The sequence below is a fragment of the Anser anser genome (assembly GCF_964211835.1).
Source record: "Anser anser genome assembly, chromosome: 11".
NCBI classification, from domain to species: domain Eukaryota; kingdom Metazoa; phylum Chordata; class Aves; order Anseriformes; family Anatidae; genus Anser; species Anser anser.
The window spans coordinates 12,433,513-12,451,841 of NC_139732.1; the positions used below are offsets into that span (position 1 = coordinate 12,433,513).

Below are 18,329 nucleotides of genomic sequence, written 5' to 3' on the forward strand. Positions count from 1 at the left end.
CGAAGCAGGGTTACGCAGTGAAGGCAGTTCACTTCTGGCCTAGGGAAATAGAGGCTTGAAGTAGGAGGTATGGAATAGAGTGGTTCTGTTGGAAGGGGCCTTTGCAGATGATCGACTCCAGCTGCCTGACCACTTCAGGGCTAACCAGAAGTTAAAGCGTATTAATAAGGGTGTTACCCAAATGCCTCTTGAACGCTGACAGGCATGGGGCAGGACTTAGGGTAGGGGTTATTAAACTGGGATTTAGATCTGGGTAAATTACAGCCATTTGAATGTTTTTGCAATCTGTCCTTAGGGATCTAGAAACTAGCATCCTGTGCGTTGAAGTTTTCAGTGTTATCATAACATGTCTGTACCTGACTAGTAGCAACCAGATAAATTGTCACCTCCTGTGTAGCTATTCATGTGTGAATTGATGAGGCGGTAGTCACAGAAGTGGTGCTGAAATGCTGTTATGGTGGGTCAGTATGCTAACTTGGCCTTATATTGATGGAGTAAATGAAAATATGTTCTTGGTCTTTTGCCTGTTCGGATGTTTATCCATATCGTACAGGTTCAGCGTGCTTATGTTGAATTGTGAGAGGCCACCTTTGTGTTACAAAAACTTTTGCAGCTAGAACTTCTGTTACTGTGTTTGTTTAAGCCTTTATGTGCCTTTTCTGGTGCTGCATGATTTGATGTAAATCTCAGTGCATCATTTTATGGTGCCTAGGGGGTTGCAGCTGTGGATGCTGCATGTATCAGCAGGAGTCCTCCAGTGATGCCCGGCCACTGGCCATTGATCGCATGTCAGATGAAGGCTTGTCATTGTGGTCTGTTTGTGCAGTGGGACACAGATGGCCAGTTTGCATCCAGAGAGTGCGTCCAGTTGGCTGAAAAATTAACTTTTGGTCTGTCAGACTTAACGATGTAGAGCAAAACTCCGGGTTTAGGGAAATACTCAAGCTACTCATTATTATGATGTATCAGCCCATGATAACCCAAAGTCTACATGTCAGAAAGTTAAAACCTTTTCATTTAAATCATTTTAGAAAATTAATGAAAATTATATGGTATGATCACTGCTAAAATTCTTAATTGAATCAGCTGATGCCATAACGGTGGAGTGTGTGGCTCATCCAGCCTATTTGAATTTTAAAAAGCAGCTCGGATCCACTGGGCAGGGCTGAGGTACAGCAGAATTTGTAAAGAATTTGGTGCTATGGTAACTGCCTAGGTTGCTGATAAGGGGAGACAAAACTGTTCTTCTGATTGAATCACAGGCATGTGTCTGCATTTATTTTTGTCTGTCTTTCTGCTCTATTTGGAATTGATCTGCTGATTAAGTATTGCAGCATTTTTGATGCTTCTCACTGGTGTGTGGGGGAGTTCCAGGTATTGAGTGTTCACCACTGACAAGATGGTTTTAGGATCTCTCTTTTTGCCTGGCTTTTTTGCTATAGCTAAGGTAGATTTCTCATTTGGGATCAACAATAGATTTAAATGTATCATTCCCCCCAAACTTCCCGTAAAGTATTTTTTCCTGTTTGAAAGTCAGTGCTGTTGTTTCCTTACATTTTGCCTTTACCACTGTATCAGTGCTTCACCAGCTTTGCATCCCCTTCTAAGAGACTCTTTTGGACCCTCGAAAAGGGACTGCAGTTGATGAATATCCCCTATGGAGTCTGTCCACGCCTGAAACCTCCAAAACTGGTGATGATGTAGAAGGACATCTCCTCTATGGAGATTTATGTTGTTATTTATGTTATACAGAATGCTATAATACTGAATGCCATGAATTACAAAAAAAACAAACAAAGGACCAGCAGAGCCATGCTGTATATGATACTGAAACTAAAGAAATGACACCATCACATCGCAAAGCTGCATTAGATGAGACACGGTGAGCAGTTTTATGGTGTTTCACCTTCAGCTCAGCCAAATAAATCAGGACGTAAGGCACATTTTGTATACCAAGAGGCATGCCCTGCCATTGAACAGAATTTGGAAGCCACCCACAAATTCAAGAAATCTTGGGCTTGCTGATGTGAGCAGGTGAAGACAGGGAGAATTGTTCTGCTGACGTAACCAAGCTGTCTGCTCCTCAACAGGTTTTTGCTAAGTGTTTCCAGGCCTGCCAGAGGCAGGGCTGAGCACTCTGTTATTAATGGTCCAGGCTTAGGTGGTGCCTTTACTGTGTGTTCAAACAGTTTGGGACCTTGAACTCTGAATCACAGCTCATCTGAGGCTTGAACAATTGGCAAAGGTGGCACTTCGCACTGCTCTCTGAAGCAACATAAAGCCGGAATGTAATTTTAGCTGTGGACTATGGTCCTCACTTCTAGCACACAGTCGAAGATATCAAAACAGCAAAACCCACTATGCAGCAAGGAAAACGTGGTAGTAGCACAGATTTCCAGACTCAGCAGGAGCAAGAAAATTGAAATGCTAACAAACATGCTGTCTTATCTGCCAATGCTCTAAGAAGGTGGGCGAGGAAAAGCTAGAGAGCACCTTGCAGATATAAGGAGAAATCTTCCATATTGTGCCTGGCAGGCTGTAAACACATCTTTAAAATTTATTTATTTTTCTCTGTATAGATCATGTGTATGTCACGTAGGGGTGTGAGACTAAATTTTTAGATGCTATAAATGACTGATTCAAAGAGGTTAGTCAGGGAACTCATGGGAGAGGATGTAACTTCTGACTCATGCTCTAAGCAGTGCAGAATTTTTTATTTTTTTAAACTGTTTATAAATTCCTCTGCAGCATTGACCATAAATACTCATGGTTAGTGTCCTTTGAGAAGTACTGTAAAAAGGCCCCCAAACCCTAACACTTCAGAGTTCCTCCGAAGAAAAAATACACAGCCAAAAAATGCTGTATAAATTAAGGAAGCTTGTTTAAGAAAAGTTAATAAAAAGATGGAATCAGAAAAGTAAAATGCTTTCAGATGGTATAGAGACTGTTTAAGTAGTCATTATACTGGAGGATGGGTATGGACTGTTGGAGAGATTCAAAATGACATGACAGCTGACATAATCAGACACGAGGGTGAGAGAGGATAGGGATACACCCTCCAAAATTTGAAGTTCTGTTAGATGAGAAAAACGGAAAGAACAAACTTTAAGTGTAAAAACACAGTAAGGCTTGATGGATGTCTGACTCAGGGTCTGAAATATTAAATAATGTTTTTCCTTCCCAAAACATCAGATACAGGAAGCAAGCCAGAGAGCCTGTAAGACCAATAGATGATTCAGGAGAGTTTTTTATGAGGGGTTCTGAGAAGGTAGGGTCATGACAGAAAACCAAATTGTTTTGCAGATGTGTTCATTGTGGAGGAATGTTTAGAGGCTTCCAAATGCCATTCTTCGCTTTTAAAGGATTATCTGGCCCTGGTCGAAGGGTTGATATAACTGCAGCGTTATTTGTCAATAAAAGACAGGAAGAAGTCAGTAGCGGTTATCTGGTCTTCATTCGAGAGTTCTAAAGAATGAAATAGCTAAGCCATTAACCGCGGAGCCTGATGTTTAAAAAAACTTGATGCCAGAGGAGCAAGAAATCTGTACTTTTTTATAGGGATCCTGAGGAATGACATCGCATAGTGCTTTCTCTTAAAGTCTCTTCTATCCTTGAGATCAGAGCAGATCCTTCCTCGTTGCTTTTCTTCTAGTGAGCACCAGGTTCAGTCAGCCAAAGAGCTAAAGGGCCTGTGGCAATGTGCCAGGCAGGAGTCATTGTGGTATTTTTTGTTTGTGAGTTCAGCGTTGTTTCGTAGATTCTTCAGGAACCAGTTTTTCCTGGGTGATCCATTCCCTTTGATGACTAGGGAGGAAGCTAGGGTCAGTTGGTGTAATCAGACCAGGACTTGGCTTGCGGTGTACATGCGTGCCACAAAGTTCTGTCGTGTCTCAGCTTACTTGATATCTTACATTATGCTCTTCTAGCCAGGAGATTGCTGCCTGTCAGCAAAACCATCTTGAAGTCAAAGTATCGTTGAATAATTTAGTTGGAAGGGGTCTCTGTAGGTCTTTTAGGTCAGCTCCCTACTCAAAGCAGGGCCAGCTCCGATGGTAGATCAGGTTCTTCAGGACAATATGCTGTAAAGTTTTTGATCCTCTCTGAGGGTGGACATTCAGTAGCTTTTATTGGCCCTTCTTCCGGTGTTTGATCACACTTGTGGTTAAAATCATTGTAGTAATATCTAATGGGAGCTTTCTTTATGACTCGTGTCTGTTGTTCTCATAATTTTGGGGTGTGTTTGTGAGAAGTCTGGTTCCACCTTCCTTGTGACCTGCCATTAGGTAGCTGTAGACGGCGGCAAGATCTCGCCTTCATCTTTTGTTCTTAAGACTGAACAAACACATTTGTAAATTGTGTGGCTTGAGCCACATGTCTTGGTCATCTCTACTGCACTCCCTCCAGTTTGTCAACGTCTTTCTTGTACTGGGGAGCCCAAAGCTGAACGTGATACTCACAGGTACTAAGGGGAGCAGATCCCTCCCAGTGACTCACAGTGATGCAGCCTGGGATGTGGTTGATTGGAGTACTTCTTTATCATACAATTTAATCACGTTGGTCCTCTGCCACTTCCTGCCCCTCACCACTTGTTCTTGGCTTCCCTGACTCTCCCTGTCAGGTCATAGGTATTTGTTTAGAGCCTGTAATATGGCATCTTTACCTCATGGCTGTGTTCCTGCAAGCATTTTTCTTACCCTCAGTCTTTTACCTGTGAGGTTGGTTGTCTATGAGGTGATTTTCTTTTTATACCAAAATAATTTCTTTAAGATCTTCTGGTGAAGGACCTTATCAAAACATCTCTGGGTTCCAGCAGTGTTTATTTGCCTACAGTGCTACAAAGTTTTTCCATGGCCTTTCCATGGTAGTTGTTGGCGCTCCAGGGTCCTCTTCACACCTTGTGTTGGGGTGTTTTGCAGGTCATATTTTCTATCAAAACAGGGGAATGGACACCAGCAGCTGATCTTAATACATAAAAAGCTGAATGCTTTTGCTAGTACATGAGATCAGGACAGTGACTAGCTGCTGCTGTCTTCGGTGATAATTGCCACAGTGCTGTCCTCCACATCTCTGTGCAAGTGCCTTTCAAGGGACCTGCCTGGAGGTCATAGGCCAGAGACCAAACAGTGTCTTCCCATTTGGACTCTGTGTACAAAGGTGCAAGCAGTTGTGGCATCCTTCCTCGGATGAAACTCTTTTTTTTATACTGAGTTGTTGAGGAGTAGGTAGTCTAGAGAATAGGTTCTTTCATCCTTATGGTTCTTTGCAAATTTAGCTTTTGGGATGAATGCCTGAAAGTCTTGCCTTATCACCACCCAGTTCATGTGTATTTTGAAGAATTCATGTGTATTTTGAAGCAGTGATGATCTTTACCATTGAGCTTTCTACTTCAGGACATATTGCAGACTGTGCAGGACTTAATTTTGTATAAATCCTTCCCACTTCACTCCAACGTGGTATCTTGTCTTGCCACTCTGGCGTGTGGTAGTGTAAACCTTTGGGAAGTGTTTTGCTAGGCTGTATCTTGGCACCCTGTAATCCTTTCTTGGAGGTAGTGCATGCCCAGGCAGATGCCAGCTGACCTTTGGCTGCCGTTTCCCTTAGCGCAGGTGAAATATTCCTTGTTTGAGCTGGCAGAGCTTGTTAGTCTGTGGTAGGGAAAGGGATGCCCTTGAGCTCCCTCCATCACGACCAAGCATGATGAGGATTATCTTGAGGGTGCAGCTACTCACATGTAAAAGCTCAGGGCTGCTCTCTAGCTGTTCTGCCTGTTAAGAGACTTGGAGCAGTGCAAAATATACATACGGCCTTTGTCTGTTTCTGCAGGCACTGTGTCCAAGCTGTATTGCATTAGTGTTTGACGTTCTGTCTCAATGAGCAGTGTGCTTTGAGCTCTTCTTTTTGTAGACAGGCTCTAGGCTTTTAGCACTTCTACAGAGAGTATCAGATTTGCTACGTGATTATGTATACCCTAGAAATTTTGGAAACCCTCACAAATCTCTTTTTATCCCTCTAAATGAGAAATAGGAGATTCAGCCAAATGTCCTGGATTCTGTCCTCTGTGACTGGAGAGTGTCCAAGATAAACTTGTTTGCCCTAAATGCTGTCAGGAGGTTCAAATTTTTGCTCCTGAACTGGCTGCTGCCAAAGCCCTTTTGGGAATGTTTCTAGCCTCAGGGGTCTTCTTACTATTTCTTTTATCGAAAACTAACACTTTCCTGTTGCTTGTATAATTACAAAACCTAGACGTGGTTAGAGATTAAGGACCTGGACTGGCATTTCTTGGTAGCAGGTGGCTGTTAGATTGGCATAGCCCTATTTGTCAGAGCTCACTTGGAGAACTTTGAACTTGAGGAATCCTAGACTTGTGCAGGAAAACATTGAGCCGGGTGATGGGAAGATGCAATTCCACCAGTAGGTTTTCCTTATCAGAAGGTGACCGTGTATCTTTCTGCTCTGAAGATAACCCAAAGAGGCCAGGGGACAGCTGAAAGAAAAGACAGACTGTATAGCAGTTAGCAATTCAGTGATCAGGGGTTGCAACTCAAGGGAGAAGGGCATAATGACATGCCTGGAAGGCACCAAGTTCACAGCTCTCCCAAAGCATTTGAATATTGTATGAATTGCTGAGCTTGAGGTCCCTGAGGTAGCGAAGGCATGGGGAAGAACAGGAAAAGTTCTCTGCAAAACTTGAACTATTACACAAATTTGAAAACCAGGACCTCTGCTGTAGCAGTCCCCCAAATGCTTTCCCCTGCCCTTTGCACAGTACTGTGCTTTGCACCATGCCAGAGATGAGGAGCAACAGTTCCAGTGTCTGTCTGAGGAGAGATTCAGATACTCCGGAAGCTGGGACACTGCTGAAACAGAGTGTGTTCAAAGAAGGGACTGACTTCATTTAAAGCTCTGTAATACTAGTGTTCAGGTGTTTAAATTCTGGAAGATCATGACACCGAGATGTGAAGTGTACAAGACAAAGTTGTCCATGTTTGTGAAAATGTGCAGTTTATTGAAGAGATCACGGGCTCAAGTCTGATAAACGTGTAGATCTCTATGGATTAAAATCTCAGTGTAAACAGGAAAAAATCATTTATTCATTCCTATCCTGTTTGACTGGGGTGATGACAATGTGTATTAGGTTTATGCAGTATTCTTGTTTCTTTTCTTTCACGCTATCCTACTCTATTTTCAATTGGCAATAAATTATATTAAATCTTCCCCAAGTCAAATCTGTTTTGCCCATGATGGCAATTGGTGAGTGATCTCCCTGTCGTCATTTCAATCCATTTTATTTTCTCCCCATCCCCTGTTGAGAAGGGGGAGTAAGAAAGTGGCTGGGTGGGTGTCTGGGGCTGACCGCTGCATGGTGACTGAGACACAGAGAAGTCGAAGATGGGAAACACTTGTGGCAGGGGACTTAACTCACGTGGCTTGTAGAAATGTAACTTTTGGGTCCAATTCTGAAATACTATTTTTAGGCACAGTTAATATTTTATGGAGCAGGTAGTCAGGGAAGCCACAGAAGGAAAGCTGATCCCGCAGAAGAAGAGTAGAATGCTGGCTGCAGCCTGTTTGGATTTATAACTTAACATCAGGAAGAGCCCCACAGTCAACCGTTAATTTCAGGTGCAGTAACCTAAAAATGCGGAAGCTTGTTAAAAATAAACTGAGCAGGGCAGCTGTTTCTGTGGCTCCAGGGGATATTAAGGGAATTACAGACCATGCAAATTAACAGAAATAGAACAAACAAAATGGGTGCGTGCACAACTATTGCATAGTGGGGAAGAAGAGCCTTTTCAGAGAGTGGCTGTGCTTCACAATCCTGTTGAATGCACATGTAGGTAAAGATTAGTCTGTATTTGCAAAAGCCAGATCCATCCTGAAAAATTCTTAGGGAAGATAAAGGAAATGTAGAGTAGAGTGAAAGTGCTTGTGTGGCTGAATAGGTGGAGGATTAGCTAGCAAGTAGGAAACAGGGCAGAGAAATGAATGGCCCTTGCATCCTCTCCTCCCTGTGGTTGGGGATGCTCACTGATGGATTTCTGCAGGGATGGCACCTGTCTCTGATGTTCACTACATTAATAAATGACGTGGAAGTGAAATTAATAGTGAGGTGATGTTTTTTGCTGATGATACGAAGCTAATGATAGTTGTACAGACAAGGGCTGACTGTGAAGAACTGTAGAACAATCTGACAATGCTGGATGACTGGACGATAAAACGAAAGATGCTGTTCAGGCTGTACAGGTATAAAATTATTCCTGTGGGGGAAGAATAACAATCTGAGCTTCACACAAAAAATGGTCTCTGAACTCCCTCTTGGAGTGCAGGGACCAGTCCTTTGTGTTGAGGTTGATAGTTCCATGGAAAAATCAATTGAGTTCGCATCTGCAGGCAAAGCATAGATGGAATAATAGACGCCAGGATGGGGAGGAATACAAAGTGAAATGGAGAACATCATTGTGTTGTTGTCTGCAGTAATCACTGCGTGTTTGTGTTGTGAATGATGCTCACAGTTCTGGTTTCCCTCTGCTTCTCAAAGAAGGTATGGGACTGGAAGAGTAATGAGGTATAGATCAGCTTCTGTATGAGGAACAGCAGAACAGACTGAGAGTATTCAACCTTGAGAAGAGACCAGAGGGGAGCAGGGTATGAACAAGGACCTTAAAAAGGCTATTGGAAGGTTAACAGAGATGCTGTTCCTCTCATTTCCAATTCTGAAAAAGTACCAAGTGAAGCTAGCGAGCAGAGCTCTGTGCGGCAGGACACGGCCTTTTCACAGAGCTTACAAAGGTTCAGAAAGCAGTCAAATGTGTGGAGGAAAATCTTTTGCGTTGTAAAATTCAGAAGGAGCACCTTTTGCTTAGGAACTTCTGTAAAATACATGTTGGAGAATGAAAGGATGTTCTTGGAAAGTATAACTGTTTGCTCAGTCCGGTGCATCCACTACCAGCGGTTCCTGGAGACAGTAAATTAGGCTATACAAACGTTTGTTCTTATATGCTCTATCTGCCCTCACATATTTTGTTTATTCTCTTGTTAATCACCTATGTAAATAAATACGTTTTTCTGATATGTGGAAAAAAAAAAACCACAAAACAAATGCTCATTATTTTCCAGTTCTTTTCCTCCCAGTTAGGAGCTAAAGAGTAGCTGTAGTTGCAGATCTGAGAGCTGGTAGTCGCTAAAGCAAATTTGCATTTTACCTTTGATACAAGACTAAAAAAGTAGTGGAATACCTTTACTGATTTCAATATTCTTACCGTAGATCATTTATTGATGTGGTCTCCAACCAGCTGTATTTCTTCTGTGGGAAGTCTTGTGGCTTCACCATTCTGAGCTTCACTGATTATTATTATTATTTTTTTTAAGGTATATGGGAATAGGACTTTCTGCTCAAGGGGTCAACATGAACAGGCTTCCTGGTAAGTCACTGTAAAGATTTGTTTTGGCTTACAGTCAGTGTTAAATGTTTATTTAAAATAAATATATTTGTGAATTAATGAATGTGTTTCTATTAATAAAATGTCATGACTATAAGTGTCTTAAGTCTTGGAGTTTCAAGCTATTGAGTGTTATCCTGAACAGAGTTACTAGTATTGTTAATGTAGCCATGATAATTTTAGCAGATGATAGAAATTAATATTAAACTAATGAGTAACAGGTAAGAAGATAATGAGCTTTCAGACATGCCAGCTGTTCTTTGCATCTGAAAGATAAGTACCAAAATAATTTGACATTTAATTTGTGCACCACACCTGATAAATTTATATGAAAGAATCATAAAATGTCAAGAAAATTGTCTTGTTATATTCACTCTTCTTTCCTCCTTCCAACCAAAACCAGAAATATTTGATTAGAGTCATATACCCAGTTAATGTTGTTGCTTACTTTTGAAATGTTTGTTTTTAGTTTAGCCTTTAAGATGGTTACTTAACCAAATTCTTTTATTTAAACGGCAGCTTCCTTTTTTTTTTTTAATAAATAGTTAACTGAAAATTACAAAGAAAGATTGCTAATAATGTAGTGACTTCTGTAGCAGGAATTCTTTAATCTGGGTTCAAAGCTGAAAGTTTCCTGTATCTGTTAGAAAGTGAATGTTCTTCAAGTGCTGGAATGAATGGCAGACGATTCCCATTGCTTTTTTTGTCTTCAAAGTGATTTACTCCTGGTGAAATGCTAAAGCTGAAATGTATATTCAACCCATACTATGCATCTTGGTATCTCCAAAGGAGAATGTTTTATGAATGTCCTAAGAAAAGGAAGAACTTCTGTAGGAGTTGTGATAAGACCCTCATGAATTCATTTCTCAATCAGGATTTTCACTGGTCATTTGTGTATTCAGAGAATGGAACGTACTTATTAGAAAGCTTTTTTTTAATTTCTTAAATCCTCCAATTGAAAATATAACTGTGTTGCAGCAAAATCCCTGACTATTCTGTAAGCAAAATATATGATTCTGTAGCTCAGTTATAAATTACTGAAAAGTTTCTATGGTTATGTTTCTGAAATTCTGCTGAGACTGCAGATAAAGAAAAGGAGACGAAGACAGCCAGGATCCGTGGATGATTTCAGAGACAAGTCAGTTTTCTGATGCACGTTGTTTTAATTATAAATCTACTGCTGAATTGTGTAATGGAACATCTACATTGTCTTCTTACTGAAGAGGATCATGGGGATCTTGGAGTGCACGAAGGAGCATTTGGGACCATTTGCGTTGATAAGGAAATTTTAAATTGTCAAGACTAATTGCATTACTTTATTAGTTCAATTAAAAATTTCAGCAGTGAAATAATATGCATTGTAACCACTCGTGATCATAGAATATCCTGAGTTGGAAGGGACTGACAAGGATCATCAAGTCCAACTCCTGGGTCCACACGACCACCAAACAATCAGACCCTACGTCGGAAAGCAGCGTCTAAATGCTTCTTGAACTCTGGCAGCTCAGTGCTGTGACCACTGCCATGGGGAGCCTGTTCCAGTGCCTGGCCACCTCTTGGTGAAGAACCTTTTCCGAACACCCAGCTTGAACCTCCCCTGATGCAGCTCCACGCCATTGATGTTTGAGTAACAAATGTCAGTGTAGCGTGTGGGCCGTTCATAAATCACAGCCATGTTTGATAGCTACAGACAGCCTTCCCTTTTCCAGGTACCACTTTGATCATGTTTGATCTACCTTGAGAGTTTGCTTTTGGCCACAGCCCAAAGAACTGTTGGTCTAACTTGGGCACAGACATCCTGGCATTTTTTTTTCTGGTGATTTCTGACGTGCCCGCAGGAGGTGGTTTAGTCTCTAACTTCGGAGATATTTAAGCCTCAGCTGGACATGGCCTTGACCAACGTGATCTAATCAGACCTGCTTTGAGCAGGGATTGGAGTGGATGTCTTTTGAAGGTCCCTTCCGTCTTCAGTTATTCCATGCTTTTATGATAACTCATAAGAATTCTCATTTGGGAATTGTTCTCATTTGGGGAGAACAGTTTCAGTGAGAACCATTATTAAAGGGTTAAAGAATTTGCACCTTACTGCAAACTGTACTTGCTAATAGTTTTTATCAGATCTAGTGTTTGTACCATTGGAGGGAAAATTATGGTCACAAGTCTTTATGCCCTCAGAACTAGATCAGGGAAGGAGGAAGGCAGGACACTTTCAGTTTTTTCAAGTGATAGTTGGCTGCAGATAGGTAGAGAATGCCTAGATCAAGATGATCCAGTGTCAACAGGTATAGATGCCTGTTTCCAGACTTCTCCTCGCTCTCTGCCTCCTCTTGCCTAATTCTCCCAACCAAGTGGGCTGTGTGCATGTATAAGATGAAGCATGAGTCTAGCCCCATCTTCGTTTCCCAGTGCTGAAAGGCTTGGCAGCTCGGAAGTTACTTGGCTATTAAGGGTGCAAGTTCAGTTCAAGATATGGCTCTCCAGCTTGTGCAGAGGAATGATGGATGGGATTGTCTTGTGTCCTGTAGGCTGCTGGTTGGGCTGTCCCTTTGCTAGGATTCTCATAGGATTATAAAAGTTGTATGTAACAGTTAAATACTAACCTGCCAAAATTGTTTTTTTTTTTCCTTTTTTTTTCCCCTTCAGGGACTGAAAATTAACCGAGTCACTTCTATTAAATATCTCTAAAGCCTAAGAGCTACAAGAGCTGTTTTTTATGGCTGATTTGAATCAAAGTGCCTGTATACTTCTATTATTTCTAGAGTGTATGTGGTGAATGTGGAATTCTTTTGTCTGAGTTTAAAAAAAAAAATTCAACTTGAGACTTCAGATGGTGCTTATTTAGCTTAGCAGTGAACTGTACACATTTGATCCTATGAACCTGGTGGGTTTTCTTGATTGCATGCAGATTATGCTGCCAAGACAGATTCTGCATACGTAGTTAGGCCAATCTCCTGTCATCTGTGTGAAATGAAATGCGTGGTTCTGTGTTAGATCTCAATAATTGTCTTCCTGGCTTTTGGAGAACGAGTCCAATGATTTCATTTTTACAGTATGCTGCTCAAATAAATGAAGTTAGAAACATGTATCAGGCTTAGCTGTTATCAAGTCCCTCAGCACAGAGTAAGTGAGAGCTCACAAAGAAGTGATAGGCTTGGAGCCTTGACTTGGCTTCACGTCAAAATGTAATTTGAACTTTTTGTGACCTGAAATCCTGCCAGGTTTGTCTCCTCAGACCCTTTCTTAAGTCACTTCTGCTTTAACAGATTAATTTTTGCCAGGCATGCTGACAGGGCAGTGTGTGACTACTACAGGTTCAGGAGTCCAAAACCTGGTGTGGAGGTTGGTCCTGGGTTCTGTCTCAAACTCTTTCCCCCTGAGAACAAACACTTCAGTCATATCCAGTTCCAAGTCAGGACATTTGTGCTTTATGCCAAGTTTATTTTGGCTTCAGCACAGCTTGGTGCTGATGGGGGTAGTGTTGAGCGTTCTCTGAAAGTTGGAAGTGTGGCTGGGGCAACCTGAGCATTCCCTTAAGCTACCCGTCTGTGCATTGGAAACGGAGACTGCTTTTAAAAGGAGACTGTCTGCCCCTGCTCTGCTAAAGGCTTCTGTAGGCTGTGCTCTGAAACTCGATCATCAGCTCTGAAATTAGGGATTTTTTTTTTTATTCAAGGGGCATTTTTCTGACCCCAATGTGTATTGATGATTTAAAAAAAAAATAAGAAAAGACATTTAGAACATTCAGTAAGTGTTCTGCTTTAAAATAGTGGCTTTCACTGAAATGTCTGCTCACTTCTTTTCCCCAGATTCCATTTTTTTTTCACGTGCATTCATCATTTTGGTATCTGAGGATGAAATTATATGTTACAGCTGAACTGATCTAATTCATTGCCTTCAAAGGAGAGAAGCTCAACACTCCCTTCTCCCTACCCCCGGCTGCACAGCCCACCTTCTTCCCTTGTGCAAGCTCTTCGCTCTGGCACTTGTCACATCCTTTGCCAAGCCAGTCTAGGTTTCAGGCCTGGCAGAACCTTGCTTGCTTGTCTGCTGTGCTGAGGTTCTGGCAGGCTGCTCTCTTCAGAATTCATGGATCATCCTAAATGTCACATAAGAAATGTCCTTTTTTTTTTTTCCCCATCCATTTAGGAAATTTTCTGAATCCAGCTGAAAATGTGTCTGCGGTTTGCTGCAGACATCACCTAACCTTCATAAAATGGAGAAAATAGGTGTTCCCATCTTTAACATGGACGAGACGTGCATGTTGGAGTTCAATGTCCCATGTACAGGGTGTTCTTCGTTGGTTCAAGACCTTCATACTGTTGAGAGACAACAGTTCATTTGTTCTAGCTCTTTGAGGGTAACCCAGCAGGAACACGGGGTCAGCAGGAGGGGGATGGAGGGGTGGTTCTCTAGGGTAGCTGCAAGGTCTTAATTCAGCCTAAGATGTTGTGAAACCATACCCTCAGGCATGCCCTGCTCCAGTTTGTTAAACAGCACAGATAGGATCTGACCAATCACTTTTAGAGACTTTAAACACCCTCTGGTTAATAACTGACTTGCCCTGCTATGCAGCATTGCACACGTGGAACGGAGTGCCAGCTTTTTCTCACTATTGTTTTGTTTTATGGAGCTTTGATTATTTTTCACCTCACTTATAAATTCAAAAATATTGCTTGGCTTATTTCACTGCTGGTCTGCTTCAAACTCCCTATTAGAAGAACAAGCTTTCAATTTCAAGAATGTTTTATAGGCTTGAGTTAATGTGCAGTCAGGTAAAGCAGCGTAATTTGGTGTACAAAAACTTGCTACATACTGGATTTGGTTTGTGGGACTGTAATGCCCTAAGCCAGATCAGCAACAACAGAAGTAATTTGTCCAGCTGTCCTGTGCCTCTTTCAGCAAACGCTCCTTATGAACGGCCTGTTCCTATGGCCATGTAAATAAAATAAAAACGAGCACTGGGAATTAAATCTTCCCCTTGCTCCCCTCCTCTGCAGAAGCCCTCAGTTCACCCCCATAAACCACAAACCTGATGAACGGCTTTCCATTTTAACTTTGTTTGGAGATCCCTTTGTTTGCTTTACCTTCATCATTTGCTAATAGGTTTCTGTTGACATTTGTAGGTAGGACTTTATTTCTTTGCAGATTGTCTTGCATGTTATCAGAAGAGATGTAGTAGAAGCAAAGCTAGTGAGGAGTCTGTTGTCTTCCTGTTCCTTTCTATGAGATGAAAGAGGTATTGGCTTCTCTCCTAGGGATGTTTGCAAGGATTTTTCAGGCACCTGTGCTACCTTCAGAGGGGCACTGACGAAGGGGAGGCTGGACAGATGTTGTGTTGCAGGAACTGGTGAGAAACTAATGGACCTGAGCCTGTTGAGCCTGAAGAAGAGGCTTAGAACGGATCTAGGAGCAGCCTTTCACCCTTAAGCCCTGAAGGGACCTTAAAGACAACACAGACCCACTGTTCTCAGAGGTGCACGGTGAAGGGACAAGAGGCAATGGGCACCAGTTGCAAGAAAGGAAATTCTCATGGGAAGTTAATAAATAAATAAATAAAAATTCCTTGTCAGAGTTTGGTGTGGACCACCAGAGAGGCTCCATCTTCGGAGATTTTCAAACCTCAGTTGTACAATACTGTGAGAAACCTGATATAACTTTAAAATTGTGCCTGCTATGAGCAGGGGGTTTGGCTAGAGAGCTCCCAAGGTTCCTTCTAGCTATTTTTTCCTCTGATGGCCGTGACATCCATATACTCCAAATGTGTCTTAAGAACTTTTTTCTTTCTATTGGCTTTGCTTTCGGTCATCACTTTCTGCAACTCCAATGACAAATCTGTGCAAAAAAACTTAGTCCCAGGTAGATGTAATTTACATTAGATAAATGTAAGAATTATGGAAGATGGGACTTCAACAAGTCTTCTGATCTGAAGCTAACTCAGTTACACATCAGTTCTGCCTGACAGGTGCATGTTTAAACCAGTCCTTCAGTGTCTTCATGGCCGCTTCTTCCAACACCGTCCTTGTGTTGGAAAGCTTTTCCAGGTGACTGAGCTAAATATCCTGTGTAGTTTAAGTCCATTACTCTTAGATCATGTGGAGGTGGAGAATAATTAATTCGTTGCCTCTTAGTAGCTGTATTTGTGAATACTTCTGTCACTGCTTTCTGGTCTCTCTAAGCCAAACATCACTGGCTCTTCACTCTGTTCCTGTTTATCATATTTTTTTGATTTGTGACAACTTTTTGACTTTTTATGAATTTTATCTACTGGGTGCATCACAAGCACCAGTTTCTTTGTCCCTGTAGTAAAAGAAAACATTAAAATTCAGAGCAATTCAGCAAGCATCTCTTAACCCACACTGCAAAGATGAAGAAAAATCCTAACCCACACTGCAAAGGTGAAGAAGAATTCTTGCCAAGCTTCCAAAATCTGTAAGGCTTAGGCAGAAAAAGGGGAAGGGGACAGGAGAAAGCTAGTTGGTTAGCTGGGAACAGAAGAGCCCTGTGCATTGGCTTCTGGAGCAGTCAGAAAAGCCTTGAAGAATGGGTTTAAATATATGAACAGTATATGGCAAACAAATAGTGATTCAGTGTGCTTTTAATTCCTCCAGGCTAAACCAGCATTGTGGATACCCAGCTTGATTTTCTATCTTTAGAAGTAATTTCTGTTAAGTTTATTTAAGGTTTTATGCAGCTGATCAAATGCATTATGGTATATGTTTTGCTGCAAAGCTCTTCTAGAACTATCTTTAAAAATAGTTGACCAAAATGGTACATGGGGTTTTCATATGATATCTTAGCAAAGTCTTACACAATGGTACTCTCACTTTGTTGTCTCCTTAGTAAATTTATACCTTCCATAGCACGTCCTGCGATTGCACTGCATTTATTACTCTGTTGGCTTATGAGCCCCCTCCAGTCCAGAGATGTGCCTTTTCCTCCACTGTTTCCAATACAGGAAGAGTTATTATTCTCTAACATAAGTTAAATGCTATTACAGTTGTATTAGGTATTTAGTATTAGGGTATTACCATGGAGCTTATGGGTTAAAAGCCTGCACTACTGAACTTGTAGTTTCTTATAATGCTTCTTTGACATTTTCAGATGTAAATATTATTCTGCTCTATTTGCTATGTTGAGCAATCAATCTTTTGCTTTTTAGATATAATTTTAATTATGTTGCAGTTTGTTGATGCATTTGGAGGGCAGACGTGTGGGGAAAAAAGACGAGAAACCAGCGGCAAAGCAGGCGGCTGACAGTCTAGAGTCCATGTGTCAAGGCTGAGCGCGCAGGCTGCTTTTCCATTCAGTGCACATCTGTTTGAGGGAAAGGTACGCATGGTCTGCCTCTGGAGTGTGTAGGGACTTTGGAGCATCATGGAGAAACATGAATTTTGTTCCTCTCCTCTATTATTATCCATAAGGAGGGCTTAATCGTGTAAAGAAGCACGGAAATACTCAATTTACCTCTGCCTTGACCCCTGTTTTGTTCTTAGCTGCCATCATGGCTCTTCATGGAGAGCTTACACCATTGAGGTCTCTAGTTAAACCACTCAAATTATTCAAGAATGGATGAAGGAGGCCTTGTGATTTCTTAAAAGGGGTCTGAGTATTTGCTTTCACCTGATCATTGCTTATAGTTCCCTTTTCTTGCCTGTTTTCCTTGTATTTTCTACTTACTCTTTATTGAGTACTCTTCAGGACTGAGCACCATAGAAACCTTGGAGTAGTTTGATAGAGTTTTAGGATAAAAGTGGTTACTTGAGTGATTTAATCAAGGTGGTGACAAATTCTATATGTTGTTCAATATTCAGTGTGTTTTATGGCAACATGAATTTGTTATTTCCGATAGATTAATAGCTGCGCTACCATCTATACCGTGTCCTGCAGGAGGTATTTAGGGCGGATTTAGATCAGCGTATAGCCCAGCTCTGCTTGCCACCCTGTTTAAACCTTTCCTCTTGCTAGCTGTGAGGAGATTGGACTTCTCAGGAAATCTAGCCTGTTTGTTTGAGACCCAGATCGAATAATGCCCAATTCTTCATTTTGCCATGTGATTTGCATATAGATAACTACTACACGTAAGGAATTTCGTAAAGCCACCACTTATTTAGTACCTGCATTAAATTAGAAGATGGTGACTAGTCTTTGTATGTCAAGGAACGTGTAGGGTTGGAGTAAACAACAGATAGATGTGTATTCCCCCAAAACTGCTCAAGGAAGCACCCGCAGGACCTAGTTACATACGCACTCCTTTGGCTGACTGTGCCAGTTCCTAACCACAAACTTGCTTACACTTCTGGTACCCTCTCATTTTTGCTAGCAAACCAGTTGGCAGGGTACAAGAGAACTAGATCATATAATTGGGTTAACAATAATGTATGGGGGGCACTGCTTGATTTTAGGGTTAGCATTAAGTTGGATCTGTTCTGTGACACAGTTGCTCATGGAGGTAGTGCAAGTTGAAACAACTCCTCTGTGAAACTTTCTTCTAAAGAAATGTGTCGGTAGCAGTGGTCTGAGATGATTTTTGATTAAAAAAAATATTATTCTCACCTAAGGTGTTTGCTGAAAGCTTTAATTAAAGATTGAGCATTGGTTCCCGTGAACAGCTGCCCACTTGATCACAGAGACTGGTTTTGCTGGGCTGGAGCCAGCCTGGCTGGCTGCTGACTGGCCGCATCTCTTTAATTTTTTGTTTGCCTCTGTCTTTTTTCAGGGTGTTTGAAGATGGTGGCTGGATACCTTTACTTCGGTGTTTAGTAAGATAGTTGAACTTGACTGGATGTTTTTTTGCACTGAACTTTGTCTTGTTCAGTCATGTAGTAAAGAAGTGAAAACAAACAGCAATGAACTCATATGCTTGTTTTGCTGTTACTTATCAGCTGCTTT

At 41.5% G+C, this 18,329-nt stretch overlaps 1 protein-coding gene across 4 annotated transcripts in view; it reads left to right on the forward strand.

Moving 5' to 3' along the window:
* The window catches only part of RANBP10 (RAN binding protein 10), a 76,827-nt gene that overhangs the window by 15,532 nt on the left and 42,966 nt on the right, over nt 1-18,329 (forward strand). For all 4 annotated transcript variants that reach the window (XM_083852058.1, XM_083852056.1, XM_083852055.1 and 1 more), the window contains exon 3: nt 9,370-9,422. In XM_083852058.1, coding sequence (XP_083708184.1) covers nt 9,374-9,422 — 49 coding nt within the window. In that variant the 5' untranslated portion in view covers nt 9,370-9,373. The remainder of the gene's footprint in view (nt 1-9,369; nt 9,423-18,329) is intronic.